The sequence below is a fragment of the Phragmites australis genome, chromosome 2, assembly GCF_958298935.1.
Source record: "Phragmites australis chromosome 2, lpPhrAust1.1, whole genome shotgun sequence".
Lineage (NCBI taxonomy): Eukaryota > Viridiplantae > Streptophyta > Magnoliopsida > Poales > Poaceae > Phragmites > Phragmites australis.
Window position 1 is genome coordinate 25,138,247 of NC_084922.1, and position 25,982 is coordinate 25,164,228.

The following is a 25,982-nucleotide window of genomic DNA, read 5'->3' on the forward strand; positions in this document are numbered from 1 at the left end:
CCATGAGAAAGTTACTCAAGGATGTTGTTGGTTACAAGAATGTTTATCTATCTTAGAGCCTAGGGCTCTTTGTTCTTCGGCCTGTGTGTAGCCGTCGGTTTTTTTTTTGTGCTCTCGATCTTCTCTTCTCTGTTTATGAGCAATTGTTTCCTCTTTCGAAGCTTGTCTTTTTTTTTCTACACTTGCTTTCTTCTGTGCCGCCGGCTGCTTTAAATACCTGCCGGCAGCAGCGTACCCCGAACGGGAGGGGGGCACGAGTTCCGAGATACCATACATGGAAAGGGCGTCATCATTTCCTCTGGGCGAAATGACCAGGGCTGGAAAAATGCGTCCCACGCCCGGTCGTCCGTCACCATAAATGCACTGGCAACGGGTGCCGTGGAGAGGGCCCACCGGGCAGCCGCAGAGCGGCCCGGCATGCCCGCCCTGTCTTGTTCTCCTGCCACAGCAGCGTGGCAGACGGAACGCCTCGGCCCTGACGATGTTATCCTGAGATGGGCCGGATGACACGGGATGGGACCCGTGCATTCAATGACCCCACGCCCTTCTGCCAGAAAGTGGCAGGAACTGACACCGAGCGCAGCGGGAGTAGTTGGAGGTGACAGGCCACGCACGCTCTTTAAATGCGGCCTTGTGCTTTTGACTGGCTGACACCTCATCGGTGGGCCTCTCGGGGGCCACTGTCAGGGGGCTCTCTGGGTCGTCGGGGAACCGAGTGCTCGGGGGTCACTGTACACCTCCCCGAGCACTCTCTCCCGAGAATGCCCTTTCTTGATCCTCGGGGAACCGAGTGCTCAGGGGTATTGTTCACCTCCCCGAGCACTCTCTCCCGGGCACACTTGTATGGATCCTCGGAGGACCGAGTGCTCGGGGGCTGCTGCACACAGCCCCGAGCACTCTCTCCTGGAACTTCCTTCGTGGGTCCTCGGGATACTTGGGTGCCCAGGGAGCCACCGCTCGCGGCCCCGGGCACACTTCTCCCGGTACTTAGCCTTCCTGGTCATCGGGGGACTCGGGTGCTCAGAGGTCACCGCACACCTTCCCGAGCACTTTCTTCCCGGCACTTAGACTTCGTGGATCATCGGGGAATTGGGGTACTCGGGGACCACCGACTGTGGCCCCGAGCGCCCTCTCCCGGGATTTGATCTTTTTCACCTTACGGTGGAGACTCCACGGGATGGCGCTATGTGGCGGATTGCTGGCCTGGCCTCAAGATTCGGGGACCCCCAGTTCCTGATACACCGACAAGCACGAACAAAAAATATGTCCCATTTATATAGTTTTCACATATTTATAACAGAATAATAATTTCGTAATACATATAATATTATGACTAATTAGAAATAGCTACAACAACTATAACGGCGACCTAGCACACAAATCAGTAATGAAGGGCACCAAGCAGTCTAAACTAATCAAAGAACTGCAAAAGTTTAACCCCTAAATATACTGATCATGAATTGTTCTCCTTCAAAATATGGAGATTTAATTTACCATTTGATCCATTAGAATGGCCCATAGCAGTGGACAAGCATCAAAACCCTCCCGTATCAGCGCTTTCCAGATGACCTTGGCACACACGATCTAGCATCGATGGTACATGTGATCCATCTGCACCTCATGAAACTACAAAGATCTATATGTGCAAACAGAAAAATTGTTAGCTCCGGAACAGAATCAAACTAATCATAAAATTATATGCATGTGTATAGGTCGGGAGGATTCTACTTTCCTATTTATGACATAGCTTCCGGGAAATAGAGGCATGGCTTGTACCTTCCTGCTCGCATGCAGACGACGGGGCACCACCATCTCGCCGCTCAAGAAAAAAAAATGAGGTTAACAGAGAAACCATTTCGAATGAAAGAACATCATAAGCTCCTAGCATAACTTAAAAGTTGTCTATCATTTAAACTTACAAAGTAGTGCACAAACAAAAAAAATACCACCTAAACTTCTATGTTCTAACTTATAAGCCCTGTTTATAGGATTGAATATTACTCATCATATGCTGCAACGGAAGATGAAAATTTTTACGAGGTAATATAATTGATTGAGTGCCACATGAATAATAATCTGCTGACAAAAAATGGACTACACTCATGATCTATTTTATATTGCAGTGATATGTAAGAGAAATGCAGATGTTCCAAACACGTTCCAGAGTAGGAGGATGTTTGTCTGTAGAGGCATAAGATACTATGCAACCATCAGGGTCTACAAAATTACCAAAAGACATGGCAAATATTTTCTCTAGAGAATAATAGAATGCAAGCTGAATTGTAGAACAACATTTTTAGAACATGTCCGTCTCACAACAGTGCTCACAACAAGGTACATGTACACTAATCTATAATGGGGAAAGTAGAGTATGGACATGTATATACATAGTTGAATGGCTGATCAAGCAACCGAAACCTTCCATTTAGAACAATCCTCCATGCCACCACAGCTCTCTGAATGGCTAAAATCATGAAAAAGGGCATTCCGATTAGTGCTCTACGGCAATAACAAGTACACCAGAGTAACAGACATTCTTGAGAATAAAGGGTCTTACTGATACTCTTTTGCCCATTTTCACGACAAATGAAGAAGGTGAAATTGTAGAAGTGATTGAATAGGCTCACGTCCTCCTAAAAGGGAAGGTTCTCGATCAACACAAGGCAGTGAGAAGCTATAAAATTATTAATCAGCTTGAAAAGCATCACGCATCAATGTGCTGTTAATATTAACAAAGGAAAATAAGATCCAAAAGAATTATATATTTACAGCAACATAGAGACAAAATACAAATACAAACAAACAACATGAAATCTAAAATGGAAACATCAAATACTTACTATTTCGTAGATTATTTTTTCCATCACAAAAATAGTTTGTTTGTTCAGGTATTCTTCATATAAAGCACAGGAAAGAAGATATCGGTCTAGGTATATGATCATGTATAAATAGGAGAAAATCTTACTTCGTGAACTAATGGTGTTACCGCGGATGCCGTCTAGATCAGGACCACGGAGCCAGTTTAGATAGAAACTGCACATTGATTTTGTTCAATACTTCGAACATGCATCTTTAAATTCAAAAATAAAAATAAAAATTGTAAACCATATTAACTGAGACGGAGAAAATCAAACTCAAGTCGCGTTGAAATCATATCACCTCTAGCTGCAATATGGATCAACACGTTTCACATGGATCTGCATACGATCTGCCATCCAAAATATCTGAAACAGAGGAAGACATACAAAAAGTTTCCAGCACTTTAAGATCAATTTGATCACAACGCATTAGCATTTCCATAACGAAGAATCGCAGCCATGTTCAATATAGGGATTCATGTGCACATATAACATTAAATGATCATTAATAGTGTATCACCTTGTTGTATCTTGCAGCCATGTTCAATATGCCGATTTCCAAGAAAAGATTAGCAGCACTGTTAAGTGCTTGTGCAACATCTGCACCAAATATTTTATGTAAAAGTTAGTAAAGCATGTTGAAGTATGAACAGTCATACCATGGAAACAAACTTCAAGTGGCATTGCCAGACGCTGAGACCAAATTCAATTAACGATTTGCCTTGTTAAATCGCAGAAAGAAGTACTTACAACACATAGTCTTAATGTTTCTTAGATCGAAAACAATTTTAAAAGGATATTGCAGATTTTGCTTACTACCTGCTAGATGTTTAAAGGGTAGCCGAAACAAGGCAGACATATTTAGCCAAAAGGAACATAGAAAACAACATAACTTGGTCAAGCTATCGCATAACTTACAACTTTGTTATTTTTCTCATCTGGATGAGTTTCTCTAGCTTCAATAATTGGTAATTCTAAAAACTATGCACAACCTATAGCATTGTACTTTCTGTCTAGAAATATATTATGAAAATATGTGTGAAATAAAGAATAATAGCGAAGGAGGAAATTGATCATACTTAGGTAAGTGTGAAACGAAGTACCTTGTGGTGAGAACTTTTTGTAGCAATTTGCAGCCGACATAAGGAGAGGCATCCCATGCTTGCTATCTCCCTATAGAATAAACATTGGCAGTAAAAAGTATCTTAAGTTTAATTTCGTGGCCCATGAAATGGTAAGCAGAAAAACCAAAAAGGGCTAGCCAAGCGAACCTGCAAACGGCAATATGCAATCTTTTTGTATACCGCAGCCGCTCTGTTCCCTGATAGCAAATAGTTACCATGATTAACAAGGATAATGAGTTTTTTTAAGATGCAAACAGATAGCAGGTAAATTCCGCTACCATTAAACAAATCCACAAGATTGCTGATTGTTATAGATTGAAAATAGATTCAACAATGCACCATGGGACAGAATAGCTATTGAAAATAGATTGAACATGCAGAGCAGGACCTCTAATGGTTAACTCAGTGATCAAACCAATACAGTGGAATATGGGATGCGATAGTTCATAGATTCAAAATTGGAGTGAGAAAATGGAAAAGCCAATTAAACGGTCTAAACCAAAATGAAAAAAATGAACGCTGTCGCGAATCATAACTTTGCATTCCAGCTCACGCAACAGATGAAACTGCAGGTGTTGCAGGACCAGCGAGCTCAAGATTAAATCGGCCTAATATCATCGAGAATTTCCTCAAATTCATCAATATCACGCAACCCCCTTTCCACCCTGAATTACTCATACCAAACCACAAACCTAGATATCAGAAATTGACTGAGAACATAAGAATTAACCACGTAAACAATGGTTTTGGTCGTGCATACAAATTAAACTGCATATAACTAAACTACAAAGGGCATACTCAGAACGAGGGACAAGAATCATAAGTACAAAAATAGAGGGTAGAACTTCAAAGAATTGGCATTGCAGTTAGTTCCATATTAGTGGAAAAAATCACAAACCTTGTGGCCGCAGGGGAGGAGTCATTCTCGTGCTCCTCGTGGGCGTCCATGGCAACCCAGTGCCAGCGGCAGAAGGGCTAGCTTCAGCGTTGGTGATCGAGGTTGGCGCTATTGCACGAGGTCAACGATCGAGGTCGACGTGGGTGTGTGAGGTCGGTAGCAGGCCGGCTGGCGTCGGTATCGGCATCAACGATTGAGGTCGGCGTGGGTGTGTGAGGTCGGCGGTGGAGGGGCTGGCGTCGGAGTTGATGATCGAGGTCGACGTGGGTGCGCGGTCAACCCGCTTCAAATATGGAACATGGATTCTGGCACGAGGTTGGCCTCAAAGCCACCGCGAGTGCGTGAGGCGGGTGAGATGCGGGGGAACGGAGATGCTGAGATGCGGCGGGAGGGCAAGATGCGGCGGGGGTGGGGAGCAGAACACAAGAAGGAAGGAATGAGAGGACGGGGGAGATAGGGGGCAGACGAAGGGCAGAACAAAGTTGAGGATACATGGGTTAGGTATTTTTTAAGTAGGAAAGATTAAATCTTAGATTTGTTTCTTATACGTGTCATTAAAGTAAAAAAGTTGCAGTGATAGATGATATGACCGCCGATGGTGGAACGTCTATGGTGATATTGTCAATTTTCAAATTTTGTATCTACAGTCTTCAATAGATACTATACGAGTACGTATGTAGTGTGTATGTATGTCTATACTAGATATACAGATATTTCTCAATGGAAAAAAAAGAGCTTCGGAAGAATGCAAAGTTTCCAAAGCCAAACGAGTTGGATTTACTTTCGGTTTCAGCTACGTACGCGCGTGATATCTATAATCTATCGTCCAAAATTCAAAAATAGACCATATGCGTACCTTATAGTGTAAAAATAGATAATATATTACCCGTATTGACAGATTTAATATATGTACTCGACATCTTATTTATCGAAAATATGATTTTGATATCTCAGGTGTAAAATACTATACTGTTACATTATATTCGATATATAAGATATCGAATATAATATATATTGTCATATTTGGTATCTCAAATACTAAATACACCCTCTACGGTACGCAAATCTCGAGAAAAGAAGCTAGAAAGAGAAGCTAGAAGGCACATGAAAGTTCAAATTTTTTATTTAACTCATGATTTTATTTAGAAGTATAAAAATAGTTTAAAAATTCTAAATATTTTTATGAGCAATTTAGAGCTCACTAGCAACCCGTTTTAAATGGTTTAATCCAAAAATCCTAAGCCAATATTTAAATAAAATTCTCTAAATAAGCCATTAAATGGTTTGATCCAAAAATCCTAAGCCAATATTTAAATAAAATTCTCTAAATAAGTCAACTTTTATAAATTCTAGCAATTTTTAATATCTCAAATAAATTCTCAAAAATATAGAAAAAATCACTAATATTCTTCTCATGTGATGTACTAATTTATAAAAATATTTTCAACACAAGGTTATTTGGTGAAAAAGTAAGTTCCTTTGTAATGCTATATTTATATGTATTTGTAGTGATAAACATTTTTATAAATTAGTACATCACATGAGAAGAATATTAGTGATTTTTTTCTAGATTTTTGAGAATTTATTTGAGGCAATAAAATTTATAGAATTCATAAAAATTGGTTTATTTGGAGAATTTTAATTAAATATTGGCTCAGATTTTTTGATGAAACTAATTAAAACGGTTGCTAGTGAGTCAAATTTACTCATGAAAATGTTAATAATTTTTAGACTATTTTTTAACTTTTAAATAAAATCATGAGTTAAATAAAAAGAACTTGAACTTTTATGTGGCTTCTGGCTTCCTAGCTTCTCTTACTAGTTTTCTTCTCGGGAGCACGGCGCATGGTAAAGGGTGTGAGGTATCAAATATGGCACTGTGCACCGTATTCGATATCTCATGTACCAAATATAGTTATTTTCGTTACTTCATATGTCGAATATGGTGCAACAGTATCGTATTCAGCACTTAGATGTTAAAATCATATTTTTGGTAAATAAAGTGCTGAATCCATGTGTTAAATTCGTAAATATGATAATATATTATCTATTTTTATAATATATGATACATATGTTGTTTATTTTTGAATTTTAGTCATAATCTATCTAACAGCGACAGGGCCGTCATGCTCAGGTAACTTAGCCGCTGAGGGGCTCCGCTCTCTGTGCTCGCTCTGGGAATATCTGCACGCATTGACCATTGGCCTTGTCGTCGTTGGATCGAGGCATCGAGCTGATCCACGGCTAAAGTAGTTTTTGCACCACTCGTGAGATTCCACGGAGCCGCGGCAACAGCTCGATGAGCCGATCGCCATCGTTTTCCCCCCTTTAATTTTGAGACGATCGCCATGGGCAATTCTTCTGTCAAAGCATGCATCGTCAATTATTCATCATCTATTCACCTCGCAAAGCAATTCTTCAGGCCTAATTATTCTTGTTGACACCATAGTACTACTACTCCACGAGTTTTCACACGGCTGTATATACATCGATCGATGCAATAATCGTATTATATATACTAGGAGTAGTAAAGTAATATTGAAGACTTGTGTCAAGAACTCGTCAAAGCAGAGGCATATGATTATGTCATGGCCAAGGCCAACCGATCGATCCAACAAAATACAGATATCCCTGCACCCTTCCACGCAAGGCAGCTACATAACTCAATCCTCGCACGCATGCTAATTGCATCAGCACGCAATTATTGACCAAGAAATAAAGTAAAAAGATCATCTCCTAAACCCAGCTAACTCATCTAGAACTGAGAGAGAAATAGAGAATATATCAAGTGGTGACAGCAACCACCCATTGATCGATCCATCCATCCAAGAACAATATTGCAAGTTTGCAGCAACAAACACTTGACTGACTGGTATGATCAAGAACAACACCAAAATCCAAGAAGAAGAATAAAATCAAATAAGCATGTTTTCTCTTACTATTTACTCACCATGATCAGGCATGAACAGAGAAAGCTGGCAGAAACAGAAGGGCATGTTGTTGGTGCAGGTGATAGTAAGTTCAGGACCATCCGTGGACGAGGTGGAGGTAGCGGTCCTTGATCCACTTGAAGCTCTTGCGGAAGGAGCCCTTCACCTTCCCCTCCGTGCCGTAGGCCTTGTATGCCGCCACCCGCCGCTTCCGCTCAATGTCCGGGTCGCTCAGCGCCAGCCACCGCCATTTCGACTTGCTCCGCTTCACCTCCGCCTCTGCCGTCTTCGCTGCCCCTGCCGCGCTGCCGCCGTACTCGTACTGGTAAGGGTACGACGACGTCGACGACGACATCCCCCCGCCGGCGCTGTAGGAGTAGGACCGGAAGTCCGGCCGCGCGCCGCCGTGGTACGGCTCGATCTGCATGCGCCCGCCCGCGTACGACTTGGAGCGGTCCATGGCAGCAGGTAGCTAAGCGAGCTGGTGGGTTCTTGGCGTCGAGGCAGGGGAGCAGAGAGAGCTATGAAGCAGAGGAGGAGAGGTAGTTCAGCGATGGTTGGGAAGAATACGGAGGGAGAGGAGAGGCTTTTGGTGGTTGGGAATATGTGCTTTTTGGACAGAAACGCGAGATTATACGAGGATCTAAGAGTCTTAGTTGGAATGAGATTTTTCTAATTGTTGATTTTAAAAGCTGTTGTTAAAAAGTTATTTATAGAAAAAATATTTATAAATTGATTTTTGATACGAATAAAATATAGAATATATATAATACTCATCAGAACATCATCTCTGAGAAGCTAAAAAAAACTCCTCCAAATTAGCTTTTGTTTCTCAAATATTTCTAAAAACAGATTATTTGATTTAGCTGTCTACTTCTAAGTATTAAAAACTGAGCTAAACAGGCTCTAAGTGCCCAGGTCAACGGTGGTGTGTTGAAATAATGCCAATTGCCGGGAGATTTTTCGCTCAGTTGGAAGAAAAGTTTTTTGAAAAAAAAAGGCTAGAAAGGCACCGGCCTAAGTGGTTGATTTGGTTTGGTTTGATTTAATTTGAGACAGAGGAAATTATTAATGTGGTGGTAGTGGTATCTTCCGGTGGTTTACGCATGTGATGCGAACGAACTTAGAGCTGCTGATTACGCGGAAACGAATTCAGTTTCAGTTCAGTTCAGTTGTTGTATAATTTTGTGGTCGCGCAGCTTCAGGTGACATGGTTGGGTGGCGAGGTGCCAGCAGAATATGTCAATATAGTCTATATAACTACTTAGTTTACGAGTATATAAGATTTAGTCTTACATGCTTATGTGACATACTTAGGGTATTAAATACCCTAAAGGAGTAGTAATTCAAAGTCAAAGAAGAGCTATAAGAAGATGTAAGGTCGTATTATTTAAACAAGTGATTATAGTGTTAAAATCATCATTTATATAGATAGGTTTATTTTCTTTAGTTGTACTATAAAGAGGGGTTTGAGTTTAATAGTTTAATTTAGTGTTTTTACGTTAGTTACCTAGTAGTGATGCACACTAGACTTATCTAGTTCTAATAAACCAGAGGAAGACTTATAATATTAAGAAAGAAAAGTCATCGAAGTCGGAACATAGTTAGATCGAATTGGACAAAATCTATGTCACATTACACTCACCAGATTATTCGATATGAATACCAGAAGTTTCATCGGAAGTTTCAATGTGCACAGGAAGGTTACATTGAAACAAGTTTTCAGAGAGGGATCAGGTAAAGAAGTCCATATGCCAACACTCATCAGATGATCTGTTGTTCTCACTGGAAGATGAGAAGTATACTCGTTGGATATTCTGATGGGCACACCAGAGGGTTCACCAGAAAGTTTATTCAGAGAGGTTGCTTGGCTAGGAGTTAGCAAGATACACTCACCGAATGTTCTAATGATGAAGATTAAAGACTATAAGATGATCTGATGATGTCATAGTGGACTCCAACAGCTAGATTCTGTTACACTCGCTGAATGTTCCGATGCTAAAAAAAATATGCTCACCAAATCATCTGATATTCACAGTTGCTCTTGGCCCATGAGGCAACAGCTAGTTTGGGAAGTTGGGGCCATAAATAGACCCCCCCCTGCCGCCCCAGCATTTGAGGGTGTTAGAGTCAGGATCATACATATACACTTGAGAAGAGTTCTTTTCACAAAAGTTGAGCATATTGAAGACCAAAGTAATTAACACAAGATTAAGAATTTAATTAGTGCTAGTTTAGACATAGTGTGCATCTAGCTAGGTGATTAGTCTAGAGTTGGATAAAGTAAGTGACCTACACTTGTTACTCTTGGTACTTATCGACACCTAGATGGCTTGGCGGTGTTGTTGTCTTGCGAGACTCTCTGAGAAAGTTATGGAGCGGCTACAAGCTTTGTGAGTAGGAGGAGTGGCCCATACAAAATGGCAAAACACTATCATAATGAATACGACGGTGAGCATATGGGAGAGGCCAAGTAGGAGACTCATTTGTGAGTGAGGAGATCTATTGTCTATCCACGAAGTTATCCGATCGAGGTTCTAGGCTCTTGCGAGGGGCTCTAACGTAGACTAGAGGTGTATGACAATCCACCAATACCATGGGAAAAAGTCATTGTGCCGAGTGTTTGCACTATTTTACCCTTTAAATTATATAATTATTTCTTGTATTTACTATTCAATATTTTCCTTTCCTAAAATTGCCATGTGTAGTTGTTAGGATTAGTTCATAGAGTTAAAAAAAAACTTTGTTTTAGTGTAATACAAACACTAGATAAACCTAAAACACATTTAAATAAAAATTGAAATAGGTATATCTTGTTGAATTTGAGCCTTGGTTTTAAGTGATTCTAATTCACCCTCACCTCTTAGGGCATCACCGTTCCTTACAATTGATATCAGAGTCTACGACTCATATTTGGACTCTTAGGCTTCACCACCTAGTGAGAAAGTGATGTTAGGAAATAGGATGGATATTGATAGAGCTCCACACTTTGACAGCATAAACTTTCCCTTTTAAAAAGTTCTTATGTCTTGCTAGCTAGAGTCCAAAGGCTTTAATATTTGGAGAGTTACAAATGTTGACATGAAACCCTTGAGTAGGCCTAACAATCCTATAAAAACTGATAAAGATGAGTTACAATTCAATGCTATAGCTAAAAACATCTTAACTTTTTCTCGTAGCATTGATATTTTTAATCTTATTTATAGTCTCACCAATACACATAATATTTGGATCACGTTCATTATAATTCATGATGGTACAAAAGATGTGTGTGAAGAAAAATACCATGTCATCCAATATAAATCGAGTGATTTTGTCATGTTTCCACGTGAAAATGTAAATAATATGTACTCACGCCTAAATCTTATTATCAATGAGCACAATGAACTAGGTTTGACACAAGTAAAGGATGAAGATGTAATGAACATAATGGTTCAAGCTCTTCTTCGCCCAAAATACAACAAGATCATCACAATTCTTCATAATCAAGAAGACTATGACACCCACACAAGTGCTTGGAAAGCTCATCGCACATGAGCTCTACATGAGGATGGGTGATGAAGCTTCCTCTTCATCTGACAAAAAGAGTCTTGCTCTTGCAAGCAAACAAGAATATATTAAGATGATAAGAAAGAAAGAAAAGTTAAGCTCAAGTGAAGAAGATCAAGATAACTCAAATGAAGATGAAGTTGATCCGAAAGTCATCGAGGTCATTGAGAAATTAGATAAGTACACAAAAAAGATCAAATCCAAGGGATATCCAATTTCAATCAATGACCTAGCCTTCAAAGCAAGAAAGCACAAAAAGACTTATTTTGAGTGCGGAGAAAATGGGCATTTCGCCATTGATTGTCCAAGCAAGTCCAAGAAGAAGACACGAGGCAATCTCAATAAAGAAAAGAAGGAAGAGAAAGGAAGAAAAAACACCTATTTATGCATAGGAAAGTGTGTGGATGAAGACTTAAGCTCAAGTGATGGTGAAGATAGTGGCAAGATGGCCGCACTCTCCACAAGAAGAAGAATTCATTCACTTCATAATCATCACACAAGTGCCTTATGACCAAAGGTAATAAAAATGATGTGAGTGATGATGACTCCAACTCTGACTCCGAATGTCCCACATATAATGAGCTTGTTAAGATAATATATGAGCAACAAAAGTCCTTAGGAAAACTAAACAAAAGATTTGAGATTCTTAAAGGAACTCATGCTCCATTTGTTGCTAATTATGAATAATTAGTTAGCAAAATACAACTTAACAAGGATCATGAAGAGTTAAGTGCGAAATTTAAGTCTTGAGCTACAATCTAAGGCCTCAAAGAAATTATTCATTTATATTTTTCACGCTAAATCTAAAATGGATGCTTCTACTACTTATGATGATTTAATTGCTATATCATGCTCATCCACTTGCAATTAAATTATCTGTGTTAAGGCTAACCTTACAAGGGAGAACAATAAGCTCAAACAAGAAGTAAAAAAGCTCAAAGACTTAAGAAAATCAAGCAAAGCAATGTCGAACATCCTCAGGATATTGGTGGACATGGGCAAGAGCTTTAGCTGATGGTTCATGGGAGTAGCTCAAGGTAAGTGGAAATGTCCACGAAGAAGAATCTTGCGGAGGTAGTAAATGTGACTTGCTAGATTTGTCATGAAGAAGATCACAAGTCCTATCAATGTAAATAACTTAAGAAGGTGTAGAAGAATAAAAATATCTCCAATACCTACATCAAAACCAACCACAAGAATAAGAACACCTCCTACATCCTCAAGAAGAAGATCAATGACAAGGTGGTGGCCTATAAGATTGGAGCAAGACAGGGGGTGAAATCCAACTATTTAGGTACCTAATGACATCATCATCAACATGAAAGGTCCCAAATGGAGTTGATTCCAAAGGTGACTTGAGTCTGCAGGACTCGAAGGATTTAGAGATTCGGCTCACAAGATGAAGTGGAAGTTTAACAAAAAATCCCTCTCCCTTCCCCCTCCCTCTCTCGAATCAATCTGCACCCACCCACCAGCCACCGCCGTGTCCAGCCACCTCCGGTGGAGGCACCTCACAGGTACTACCACGTGCACCGCCTCCACCCAAACTAGCGTCGAGTGCTCCCCATTCGCCACTGCCACCACCGCCTTTGCCCTGCCTTCACCTCACCTGTGCTTGCAGGAGTGGCGCAAGTAAGAGTCCTCTGGCTCCTGGGGCAGCTCATCGTCCTCGTCCTCTATCGATGAGCCCGAGATATGCTGCATAAGCACTAAGGCCCACTACCCGTGCTGCTCCAAGAACATGGACATCCTCTTCTCCCATAGCACCCACCCCCTCCACACCCACTGGTGCTGGGGGCTACCATACGCTTAACCTCTACCCAATTGCTGCATCGCCAACTTCCTCTACCCCACCTCCTCAAACTCTCCAGGACACCTTCATCAAGATCAACCGTGTCCGCACTGACCTCCTCGAACACTCTGCCGAGAGGGCCAAGGAGTCCATTCAGGTGAGATACTCTCCGTGCAACAATAGGGACGACATGGCCGTGCACGTAGCCCCTCCCCTTGGGGCACCGTTCCACTCCAACCTTAACATCGTCTGTGTCGGTGGCTAGGGGAGGTGGCGGTGCATGTGTAACACACGTGGACTCAATAATGTTGTGATAGGAGCCAAAAATTTCCACGAGATAAAATAGTTTACTGGGTGAAGCACGTTGCAAAATAACAACACATTGTATGCCGCACATCCTTGTGACTTGTCCACGCAAACTTCAATAAAACAAAATAACAAACACCAATACATGTTTCAAATCACACTAACTAATACATGACAATCATATGAAACAAGCCATTCTTCGGCAAAAAAAAGAAAAAGAGATAAATCAGTTCATAGCTTGGTGGATTGCACATTTCTTAAAAGAAGCAATATTTTGAAGATATAAACAGAACCTGACCGCATGTTTGAAGTCAGAGTCATGTTTGATAACAAAATAACAAACACCAAATAAAACTTGAAATCAGAGTCAAATCAGACTAATGAAAATCCTAGCGTTTGCATGTTTTTTTTTAAACGAACGGCACCAGACAGCGCTTTATTAATATAGAAAAAAATACAAAGTATAGCCCTGGCAGACTATAATCAGGAAAAAGAAAGAAAAACAACAAACGCAAAAGCTAAACCGCAACAAGAAATAACAACTACTATCTACTCAGCTAGATGGACAACAGATCCACAACACGTGCCGACAACTGAAGAGAACCACCATGCCACGACCTACCGCAACGTAGAGCACAACCACCTTGCGCCGAAATCAGCCGTTGCTATGCGTGATCGACTGTCATCGAGCCATTGAGCCTCACCACATCCAAAGCATAGAAACCAGCTACAACATTGGCCTCCCCACCACCGCCATCGCCAGCACACAAGCGTGAGTTGTGACGCACTGCACTCACTGTCGTCATGCAGGGTAAGCCGCCACAGCCCAACTCCCACCATAGTGTGTCACCGCCCATTGCCGCGAGGAACCGGCACCACCACCGACTCAACACTTGCCGCATTGGACTGGTTGTTGCAATGCAAGACCAACCGTCACCGCTGCCCTAGGCCCTATGCAGATTTGGATGCCTTGACAGGACGCCACACTAGCCACCGCCAAACGGGACCAACCACTGCCCTGTCACTGCGACAACATAGAAGAGTGTTGAAAACCAACCGGAGCCTAACCTTGAAGACGAACCCCGGTCGTGGCCGTGAGTCATCGGAAGGCCACCGCGGAGTAGACCGCACCACACTGCACCGGGAAGGCCTCCACTGTGCAGGACCCATCATCGCAGTGCCTTTGCAGCACCACACAAAACCACCGCCCTAGAGCACCACCATATCTGGTCACCTCTGAGGCCGCTGCCCACTCGATGCCTCAATCACTGCATGCGTGCGCCACCCCACGCCCGCCGTAGGACACCACATATTGAACCTAGTGAGCCTCACCATTGGGGATGCGTGACACTGCCCTGCAAGCTACGCCCAACCTCCCTTCAACGCGCCACCATTCCCCTTGGTCACCCTTTGCCACATTGTCCCACGACCTCGACCTGACCGCCACCTGCATGTCGCAATGCACAAGCCACGCCCGACGGAGGACTGATGCCACAATCACAGTTGCCCTTCATTGAACTGGCCACCGCCATGCAAGACCAGACGTCACGCAGCCACCACACCCCGCAGGACCACCACCACCGCACTAGCACCTACTGTCGGCAATTGCACTGCTCGTCGGCAAGTGGCCCCAACCTCCGCTGCGCTACCGTTGGCCCCAGGACCGTGGATGCAAGAAAATGCTCGCCCTGAACCGTCAGACAAGGCATGCCTGCACCGGAGCGGCCATCACCATGCGAGACTCACGCCACCCAGCCATCGTACTTCCACATGACTCAGTCATCACAACCCCAATGCTCTTGGATGCTGACACACCATGACCTTCAACCGCTATTCATGGCCACCTCATTCCTGGCAACCTCACCCGAGCTGCCAGGGCCTCCATTGCCATCGTCCTTGCTAGCACCACTAGTTGTCCAACACTCCACCTGTCGACCACACCACAATGCCAAAGATCCACACCATGCACGCACCATCACCACTACACTATCGCTGCGTGGATCCGGATCAACGTGAGCAAAACCAATTACCATCGTGCCGTTCCTAGCCACCAGCATGGCCACAACACCACCGCACGGGACATCACTACAATGTCGCCCGCTCAAACGCGCAAATCCGGATGCCCCCCACACTTCTTCACCTCTTGACACTGCCCTCTCACCCACCATAGGCCACTGACAAGGCAAGCTTGAGGTCTGCGTCCTGGATGTCACCTAGCTCACCACTGCCAGATTTGTGCGTTGATGTTGACACCGACTCTAGCCCTCGCTCACTCACGGCAGCATCGCCACACCTCCTTGAGCCAATGACCCCACACCCATACGCCATTATGTCCAGATCTGGAGGTGCCGAGCAAGGACGTCACCCCTGCCTTCCTTCTGTTGATTCCGCCACCTCCACTGCGCTTGAAAGCTGGCCACTCAACGGGAATCTCCAGGCCGCCTTGGACCACCTTCGTTGCAGTCACCGCCACCAACCATCCAGATCTGGGCAGCTAGGGTTCACCCCCGAAGCCCACGGTGGGGAAGTAGCCCCACCGCCACCGTCCTTGTAGCCGCATAGGCTTCTGGCGTCTTGCTCAAGTGACGGCAAGGTGGAAGAAGGGGTGGGAGGGGGTTGGCGGCGCGCGGGCTCAGGAGTCCGCTCGAGTCGCCCGGCGACGCGGGGGCCATCACACACTATTGAGGAGGCAAAATATCAATGTACTCGAAAAAAATGCAATGCCTCATTTCGTGTCATCTCTTGCTCCGCGTTTGCATGTTTGATACCCCTGAAATTGTACACACAAATAATGCAGCTATCTGAAAGAAAATTGAGCATGCTTTTAAAATGAAGCCATATGGCTATTTCACATTACTTAAAATGAAGCCACATAACTATTTCACAATATTGTGTCAATAATCATACTATGATCTCGAGAGTATATACATACTTAAAATGAAGCCACATGACTATTTCACAATATTCAATTTTAACCACAAACGATGAATTACAAAGGTACTATATGCCATCAATAATAGCAATATCATGTCATCGTAGTTGAAGACAGACTTATTTCAAACTATTTCAAAGAACGACAATAGCCACGTCACCTGACTATAGTATCTATGCACAAAAAGATGTTTTTGCAATCTCGGTTTTGAGAATAGTGTCAGCAGCTCAGCACCATATTGAATTTGGTCAGCTAAATCATCCTCCCATCTGCCATAAACGGAACTGATGCATTCATCAGTACATTCTCTAGTTTTTTTTTTTAAGAGAGGAGTACATTCTCTAGTTAGCACCAAGCGATGTTGCGTTTTACTGTTTTAGCTCGGCAAATTATGTAAATAGATGTCTCTCACTGTCATGCTTATTCAAACGAACTGTTTTTTGCTTTTCTTCTTCAATCAAATGAGATTGGCATCCATTCTGCTGTCTTCTCCAACCAGCAGTCCTTACAAGGCAAGCAGACTATAATTTCGTTTAAGGTATATATTAACTGATGTCATAATTACATATTCAGGCGAAGTGTTCGTTTTTTCTTTTGTGGGCTGTACAAGGCTCCAAAAAGTTGCATACATATCACCTGAAATGAAATAATTTTACTGGTCTACATAAAGTTCATATAGGCTTAATTATAGAAGCGACTCTACACGCGGACTCTTCGAGGCTGGTGAGGATCACTTAATGTGAAGTTCAATGACACAAAATCTAGCGTTGGTTAAACAGTTAGTGGACTAATTGGTAAGACAAATCTTACTTGACAAATTATTCGAGCTTTTTGAGCAGTACAATTATGTGAACTCTCATATTATAATGAACTTCAAGAGGGGCAATATCATAAAGAAGGAAAAAAAAATCCAAATTACTTCTCTAAACTATTCCCAGATAACTCTAAATTTAAAACTGCTCTTGAACTTTAAATACTGGATCGCATAACTTATTGGAGTGATTTTTCTGAGTGGTTTTGCTGACGACGGTTTCATTGACGTGATAGCCACAATGTCATTTTCGCTGATATGACAGTGCACATGTGACAAGCAGACCCATATATCATATTTTTCTTATTCACCCCTCTCCTGCTAGCATCTCTCTCCAGTTGGCCTCTCTCTGCCTCTCATCCCTCCAGTCGGCCTTTCTCTCTGCCTTTCTCTCCCTCCCACTGGCCTCTCCTTCCCTCCCATCCTCCTCCCTCTCTCTCGGGCCGGGCGACTCATGCCATATGCGTCAAGCTCTGCCAGTGCTTGAGCTAACTTGGTTCCAAAATGCGCGTGAGAGATGACGTGGTAGCCACATGGTAAAAACAGATGATGTAACATCCATATTATCAAAACCGTTGTTACAAACCACTCCAGAAGGTTATGTGATCCGGTATTTAAAGTTCAGGAAGTTAAATAAACGATTAATGGTCGGAGTTATCCGGATACTAGGAATAGTTCATGGGAGTAATTTGACTTTTTTCCTATAAAGAACTTCAAGGGAGCGCTAAACTGGCATTGACATCAGCTAGTTGGGCAAATTAGCTGATCAAACGTAAAATAGGAAATTGAAATGTGATGCTTGGCATATCCCGTGTTTATACCTCAAGTCCCATATACGGAAAAACAAGATGAGCCCAAAAGTAGATGATTACAGTTGCACATTTTATTCATCATATCATACAACTGCATAAATATCAATCCATTATAAATTTGATATGAATTAAATATTTTTACATTCAACTCTACCAAATCCTAGTAATAAACTTAGTTACCCTCTTTAAAAAAATCATTGCATACAACTTCAACCCACAAATTCACTGTCTACTACATCAACGAGCAAATTCATTGCACAAATTCATCAATTTATTCTATGTCAACATTGTAACCTATCACAACATCATATTATACGAGCATTTAAAAGTAGTATCAAATTTTGTTCCAGAATAAATATTCAATCATATGCAACCTACATTGCATTTCTAACCATTCCAAACCATAATTCATCGACTAGAACGACCAATTTCGTACCACAAATTACATCTAGGGTTTTCACTCAAACCCACATGAATATGGTAGAATCGGAGGAGGAAGATGGACAAGTTTACCTTGACAATCTGATTTCGATGATAAATCACGGTTAAAACCAATAAAAATACGGATTTGAGAGGGGTGGCAAAGAGGGAGAGAGAGGGGAAGCCATCATGTCTACGGTTCGATCAGGGAAGAAGACTGGAGGAAGGAGGATGGGCCCGCGCGGGGCTTTATGTGTAGGGGGGTCTGTGCCAGATCTCGTGGCGCGGGATATGAAAGGACCGCGTCGGAGTTCTTGGCGCGGAGCATGAGCCACGTTAGATCTTTATCAGCATTGCTCCTCGTAGCGTGCCACGCTGACACTAATATCCACACCATTACTACTGATGCGGACATAGCTAACATCCGCGTCAGAGACTCTGACGTGGAGCTGAGGGGTCAAAACTGAAAATAGTTTTACCGCCGGTCCGAAAAAGGGTCAAAACGGAAAAAAATACACGGCAGCACGGGGTTCTGTGGGAAACGACGCTTTGTCGCCTGGGGCGCGGTAGCTGAGCTACTGCTACACAGCGCGTCCGCCACCGCCGGAGCCTGGAGGAGCTTCTGTGTGGTTTGCGGGAGGAGACCGAGGGGATTAGGCCGGGCAATGCTATCTCTATTTACTGATGGGTTCATTAGTGGTGACTTGATTAGGGGCTAATTAATGGATAAATTGATTGGAGGTTTCTATATTAAACCGGACCACCATTAGAGCACCATGGACCGTTGTGGATGGTCGAGACAATGGACTAATTAATGTGGGTTGGGGGCCTAATTGATTGGGTGGTTTTGAGCCTAAGACCACTCCTAAGATTTTGTTTCTTAGTAATATCTTAGAGGAGAGAGAGTAAGAAATTGGGATTAAGAAATAAGCTTTCAATATATTAATGTGTGTTGCTTATTTTTTGAGATCACCTAAAGCAATTTATTATCTCACATTCATCTAGAATTACTCAAAGAGTTGGTTTCTTCCAAAGAAACAAGCTCCATCTCTCTTTTCTTTTTAAATTACTTATCACATTAGCTTTTTGCTTACGTGAACACCTAATTAATATCTAAAAACCAGCCATGTTGAAACATTGGGAGTAGTCTAATTGATGACTAATTGATTATGGTTTCTAAGTTAACCGCTCATTAATTTTGAAGGGGAAATTGGGTGGTTTTGAGCCAAATTGATGACTATCTAATTAGGGATTCTAAATCAATTGCGCATTAATTTAGAATAGAAATCGAGCTAACGGTGATGACTAAATGATGTGGTTTGGGGGCCTAATTGATGACTAATTAATTGGGTGCACAACGTAATTGGGTGAAGTGTGTGTGGGTAGGGAGGGGGAGGGGCAATGCAATCTCGACCATTGGTTGCAGTGGTAGACGTCAATCAAATATGGGTTTTGGATGTATAAGATGATCTAAGAGTGCTTGTTGTCCCGTGTACACTTTTTAGGGGTAGACATAGAATTATTTTGATTCGCTCTTTATTATAAACACCAGCCGTGTGGGTACTTGATTATTTAGTTTGCAGCATTCTGTTGCGTTTGTGGTAAATGCCGCATGGTACTCTTCAGATTCAACAACATGACTGGAATCCTTGTGAAAGTCTAAAGAAGATCGAGATGAAAATGCTAAATCCACACATATGAACCGTGTGGCCCTGCCTGTATTTATAGACACAAGAGCTATTGGTGGATATGCAACAATAATAGCTGCAACTTAGGAATTAGTTAGCTCTAACATCTACTGAGTCACGCATGATACAGTTATGATCTACAATCTAGGCGATGACAATAATGTGCTGACCAACGCGCTAACAATCAAGACCGAGTCATTTAGACTGAGTTATTCTTCATTCTTCAACAGCCTCCCTCAATCTCAGCCGAGTTTAGAATGAACCAGATGTCCAAAGATTTTTGTGCCACACGCTCCCACACAAAATGAAAGTCGACCTCAATGTTTTTAGTATGAGCATGAAACGCATGATTAGCCGACAGATAAGTCACCCCCAACTTGTCTCACCAAAGACATGATGCCTTGCCTTGATATAACCCAAGCTCACCAAGAAGTGACTGAACCCATATGATCTCGGCGGTGGCATTCGCTAGAGTGTTGTATTCTGACTTCGTACTTGATCAGGATATTGTAGTTTGTTTCCGAGAGCTCCATGAGATGAGATCAGTGCCAAGATAAATAGCAAAACTACTTGTGGACCGTTTATCATCCGGGCACCCCACCCAATTAGTATCTATGAAGGTGCTTCTGATGTCAACCTGTTGATGGGGAGCCCTGTTGTGGAAGTAAACTGGGTATACCAAAGAATACATTTCATAGCTCCCCAATGAATATCTGTTAGAGCTGCAAGGAAATGGTAGACTCGGTTCACATAGAACGTGATATCTGGCATGGTGAGAGTAAGGTATTGCATAGCCCTAATGATATTTCGATACTTTTAAGCATCTTCAGGCAATAACAACTTCCCTTCTGTCTTCATCAGCTTTTCTGAAGTTGACATTGGTGAAGTCACCGGTTTGCAATGAGTCACGTTGAACTTCTTCAGTAAGTCTGAAATGTACTTAGTTTGAGGGAGTAGAAGACTTTTTGTTGTTTTTTGAATCTCAATACTAAGGAAGTAGTGTAGTTCTCCAAGATTCTACATGGCAAAGTCCAGCTGGAGTTTCTAAAGAAGCATGTCACATCATGATTTGAGGAACCTGTGACTATTATGTCATCCACATAAATAAGCACAAACAAAGTAATATCATGTGTGCGAAAAATAAATAGTGAAGTATCTACACGAGATGGCTTGAATACCAATTCTTTCAATTTTGAGATGAGCCGAGCATACCAAGCACGAGGGGCCTGTTTGAGCCCATATAATTCTTTCTTTAGTTTGCAAACATGATTCTCGTACTGTGGATCTTCATAACCTAGAGGCTGCTTCATGTAAACCTCTAACAATCAAGACTAATTACAATTAGGACGGAGTCATTTAGACTGAGTCATTCTTCATTCTTCAACAATCGTATTATTTACCAGCAGGACAGGTATGACACTAGACGCTCATCAAAGCATATCCCTCCCGAAATTAAACCCTAATGAAGGCAAAACCATAGTAAGCACCCAGAAGGTTTAGCAGTTCCCTTCAAGATAAAAAACTAGGAAAAAGTAAGATTGGCTCCATGCATGCACATCCGTCATACGGCCGTGGATGTCAACTCGACCTTCCCGTTGCCGTCATTGACGAACCGCTTCCAGTACCAGTGCTTTCCCCAGATTCTGTCCATCTCCTCGATGGGGATCCCCTTGGTCTCCGGCAGGAAGAAGTAGACGAAGATCGTCATGATGATCTCCCATGTGCCGAAGAAGTAGAAGAGGCCGAATTTGAGACGGCAGAGCAGCATGAGGAAGATCTGCGCGATTACGAAGGTGAAGGTCATATTGAAGACGACGACCGCGCTCTGTGCCGCCGACCGGATCTCCAGCGGGAATATCTCGCTCGGCACCAGCCACCCCAGCGGCCCCCACGACCACGCGAACGCCGACACGAACACGCAGATGCACACCACCACCCAGATCGCGTACGACCGCGAGATGTCTGCCACGCCGCTCGTTCCGAACTTGATCGCGATTAGCGTCCCAAGCACGAACTGCACCACATTATTTATTGACATGTTATTGGCACAGTGTTCGACATTGTTGCTGCTAGTAAAATAATGAATTTTGTAGGTATGTATGTACCTGAGCAATGATCATTTGGGTGCCGCCCTGGAGAAGGAGTTTGCGGCGGCCGAGGCGGTCGACGGTGGCTATGGAAACGAAGGTGGCGATCATGTTGACGCCGCCGGTGATGACGGCAGACATGAGCGAGGCGGTGCCACCAAAGCCGATGGTCTTAAAGAGAACCGGGGCATAGAACATGACCACGTTGATGCCGGTGAGCTGCTGCAGCGTCGGGATGAGGAAGGCCATCGCCAGTTGCGGCCGGTATCGGCGCTCCAGGAGGGTACTCCACGGGTTCTCGATGGCCTTGGTGGCCTCACTGGCCGCGACGAGGTCGTCGAACTCAAGGCCGACGTCCTCTGTGCCGCGGATGCGGCGGAGCATGGCGCGGGCCTCCTGCTCCTTGCCGCGGGCGACGAGTGAGTTGGGCGTGTCCGGGAGGAAGATGGAGCCACCGGCCATGATCGCGGCCGGGACGGCGGCGAGGCCGAGGCTGATGCGCCAGCCCCAGCCGCCGGAGATCTTTGCCGTGAAGTAGTTGATGAAGTTGGCGGCGAGGATGCCGATGGTGATCATGAGCTGGAAGCTGATGTTGAGCATGCCGCGCATCTTCGCTGGCGCCATCTCCGACAGGTACAGCGGCACAGACTGCACGGGAACATTGACACGGGCACGCCGCACACGTGAATACTATACGAATAACCTGTCTAAATTAATGGCCTATTCGCATGCATGCAAGCGTACAATGTACATGCATGATTTTGATGAAGTCAAATACATATCCAATCCGTATCAGATCCTATCATATAGGACTAGCAGATCGTTTAACGGAACACCGGGAGTTAAGTTACGCACAACGCACTCATGCTATAAACCTAATCTCGAAAACGACGCAAAGTATCCAGTTGACCTGCATGCATGTCAACAACTCCCTTCCCTACATGAATTTTGCATTCCCAGCATGCGTGCATATGCATGCGCATGTGTTCAGAAGCTTTACATGCGAACTAGTTGTACTGTGCTATCTGTTAGATCCGATTTTTTTAATTTACAAACAATCAGATCCGATCTTAATTATGGCAGATCTGGCTGACTTACGCAGGGATGCATACAGGTTAAACATTACGTGCAAAGAAAAAAAAAGAAAAAAATAATTGTCACCTGATTGCTGAAGCCAACGCCGATGCCGAGGAAGATCCTGCCGATGATGAGCATCGCGACGTTCTTTGCCAGTCCGTTGAGGATGGCGCCTAAGAGGAAGATGATGCCTCCGCCGAGCATGGACACCCTGCGGCCGCACTTCTTGGTGATGTAGCCGGCGAAGAGAGAGGCGACGAGCGCGGCGAGGTAGAGCGAGGAGGTGAAGAGCGTGAGCATCACGCTGTCGAACTTGCAGTACTGGTTCGTCTCCACCACCTCCTGCTCCTTGGCGTACACCGACGGGAAGAAGCTGATCAGGAACGGGTCCATCGACGTCACGCCACCTGCACGCGTTCGTTTCGTAATTAGTTAGCTGATGCATGTCAGCCGGAGTAGAGCTCAACAGACCCATGGTTGATGCATGCATGCGCACAGCACGTACCGGAGATGCCGATGTCGTATCCGAAGATGAGCCCGCCGGAGGAGGCTACGAGGCAGGCGAGGAAGACGAAGATCGTCATCTTCCCCGGGTATTGCTTGTGCTTCTCGTTGAGGCTGCCGCCGCCCGCCATGATCGATGCACTGCAACAACAAACTCAACAAGGGGAAGAGAAGAAAGTAGGCGGATGAGTTAGGGGGCGTACTACGTACGTATTTATACAAGAAGTTTAAGAGCTACTGTAAGAGATAGAGCCCTATCAATCCATCCTATATCATCATCCAATAAATCCACAAGTAAATCGATTAAATAAAGATATCTAATGTTTCGGCTCGATCGGTTTTCCTACGCTCCGAGCCGGCCGCTAAGTCACAACCGACCGATCGAGTCCCTCGGACCTACGCGATAACAATGTAGTAATAACAACCTCAGATCAGAAACCGCCGCTTCTCCCTCTCATCTCGTACGCATGCATGCAGAAAAATAGGATCGTCGTCAATCTCTACACGTGCGAACGTGGTCGAGTTCGACTGCATGCGGCCTGCGGGTCAAACAGTAGTGATCGTGTCGATCGGCTACCCAGCTTGCTGTTTTTTTTTTGCGGGTCACACAGTAGCTTGCGGGTTTAGTTTGAATCTATTCGAAGCAATTAAGTACGAATCGCTGGTTCTAAACATGCACGAATTAAATGTCCGGTCTTTTGTCTTTTCAGTTCTCACCAAGAAAAAAAAAAGTTTCGGTTGTTGAAGAACTGTTGCTACCGAGTGTAGTCCAATGGTTCTCCGAGAGAACAATTGAAAAATGAGACACAAACGTAGGGGAAAAGCTGTCTGTTCTTTATTGATCTGTTTTCTGTGTGTTACAATGAGGGGTCTTCCCCTGTATATAAAGAACCAAAAACCCCTAAGAGTTGGACTCCAATCCTACTAGGATTCGAGACGGGCCCACTTCCATACGTAATCTGCTAGGTTTCCTAACACTCTCCCTTGGGCACTTCTTGCAGAATACATATGTCTCATCAAAACTCCCCAAAAACCCAGTGGGAAAAATTAGGAGAAAGAGTATATAGCTCGCGATATGGTCACACGAATTGCCTCATTAAAAACCTTGCCATGAGAAACTTCAGGAAAACTCATATAAGGGAAAAAGAGTACAATTCATCCAAATGCTTCAAGTAATCTTCATGATTAACCTTGGGTACTTAATCTTCTTGACTAAGATTTAATTCTTCTTATCGGTGTTATGTGAAATATCCCCCATGAACTGTGCAACTCTCTAAGCCTCATCATCCCAATGCCACAAACACATCTTTCAAAACTAGATACCGGGAGAGACTTAGTGAATAAATCTGCAAGATTCTCACACGACTTGGTATGCATTACCTTTATTTCGTTCATTTTATGCAATTCATGAGCATAAAAGAACTTGGGGTTGATATGTTTCGTTAAGTTACTTTTCATATATCTTGTTTGCACTTGTGCGACACATGCAGTATTATCTTTATAGATAATGGTAGGGGTGTTAGTAGTGTCCAAGCCATATGTCTGCTGGACGTGATTGATCACTCTTCTAAGCCATGCGCATTCTCGTACAGCTTCATATAGAGCTATTATTTCTAAGTGGTTCGTCGAAGTCGATACAAGACTCTGCTTTGACGATTTTCAAGAAATTGCAGTTCCACCACATAGGAAAATATAGCCAGTCTGTGATTTCGCTGTATGCGGGTCTGACAAGTACCTAGCATCCGCGTATCCAACAAAACTTAGATCCTGATTCTTTCTGTAGAACATGCCTAGATCTTTGCTACCTTGCAAGTAACGCAGAATATCCTTCAAGCCCTTCCAGTGTCTTTTAGTGGGCTCTGCACTGTACCGTGCAAGTAGGTTTACTGCAAATGCTATATCTGGCCTAGTGCAATTAGCCAGATACATCAGTGCATCTATTGCACTTAAGTATGGGAATTTCGGTCCCAATACTTCCTCCCCCTCTTCTCTAGGTCTATAAGGATCTTGATCTGCTTGTAATGATCTTCCGACCATGGGGGTTTTAGCTGGAAATGATTTTTCAAAACCAAATCGCTCTAACACCTTCTGAGTGTAGTTTGACTGATGTATAAAGATCCCATCTTCCATATGCTCTAGCTGCAGGCCCAAGCAGAATTTGGTTTTACCCAAATCTTTCATTTCGAATTCAGAC

At 43.3% G+C, this 25,982-nt stretch overlaps 2 protein-coding genes across 11 annotated transcripts; both read right to left on the bottom strand.

Annotated features, from left to right (window-relative positions):
- Positions 1-1,268: 1,268 nt before the first annotated feature.
- On the bottom strand, positions 1,269-8,433 carry LOC133904885 (uncharacterized). Of its 10 annotated transcripts, none has more exons than XR_009907522.1 (8): positions 7,831-7,899; positions 3,962-4,031; positions 3,379-3,458; positions 3,160-3,224; positions 2,966-3,033; positions 2,558-2,633; positions 1,777-2,464; positions 1,269-1,636 (listed from the first exon to the last, which is right to left on the bottom strand). XR_009907522.1 is itself a non-coding variant. In XM_062346527.1 (1 exon), exon 1 carries the CDS (start codon positions 8,268-8,270, stop codon positions 7,902-7,904), a length of 369 nt encoding a protein of 122 aa, XP_062202511.1. In that variant the 5' UTR covers positions 8,271-8,432; the 3' UTR covers positions 7,791-7,901. The 10 variants fall into 10 exon arrangements, 1 of the variants encoding a protein (XP_062202511.1); XR_009907525.1 differs by having other exon boundaries at positions 2,966-3,070; XR_009907526.1 differs by having other exon boundaries at positions 3,115-3,224.
- A 13,248-nt stretch (positions 8,434-21,681) lies between these two features.
- On the bottom strand, positions 21,682-23,919 carry LOC133909955 (sugar transport protein MST8-like). Its single transcript, XM_062352479.1, has 4 exons — positions 23,790-23,919; positions 23,369-23,691; positions 22,347-22,855; positions 21,682-21,982 (listed from the first exon to the last, which is right to left on the bottom strand). Exons 1-4 carry the CDS (start codon positions 23,917-23,919, stop codon positions 21,682-21,684), a joined length of 1,263 nt encoding a protein of 420 aa, XP_062208463.1.
- Positions 23,920-25,982: the final 2,063 nt, after the last annotated feature.

Excerpts from the sequence above, each read along its gene's own strand:
- LOC133909955 (XM_062352479.1), bottom strand. The coding sequence starts at position 23,919 with ATGGCGGGCGGCGGCAGCCTCAACGAGAAGCACAAGCAATACCCGGGG. Across the intron at positions 23,692-23,789 it reads ATACGACATCGGCATCTCCG|GTGGCGTGACGTCGATGGAC; the intron begins GTACGTGCTGTG and ends GAACGCGTGCAG. Across the intron at positions 21,983-22,346 it reads GGTGGCACCGCCTCGCTCAT|CGAGATATTCCCGCTGGAGA; the intron begins GTCTGCCGTCAT and ends GCTGGTGCCGAG.
- LOC133904885 (XM_062346527.1), bottom strand. The coding sequence starts at position 8,270 with ATGGACCGCTCCAAGTCGTACGCGGGCGGGCGCATGCAGATCGAGCCG.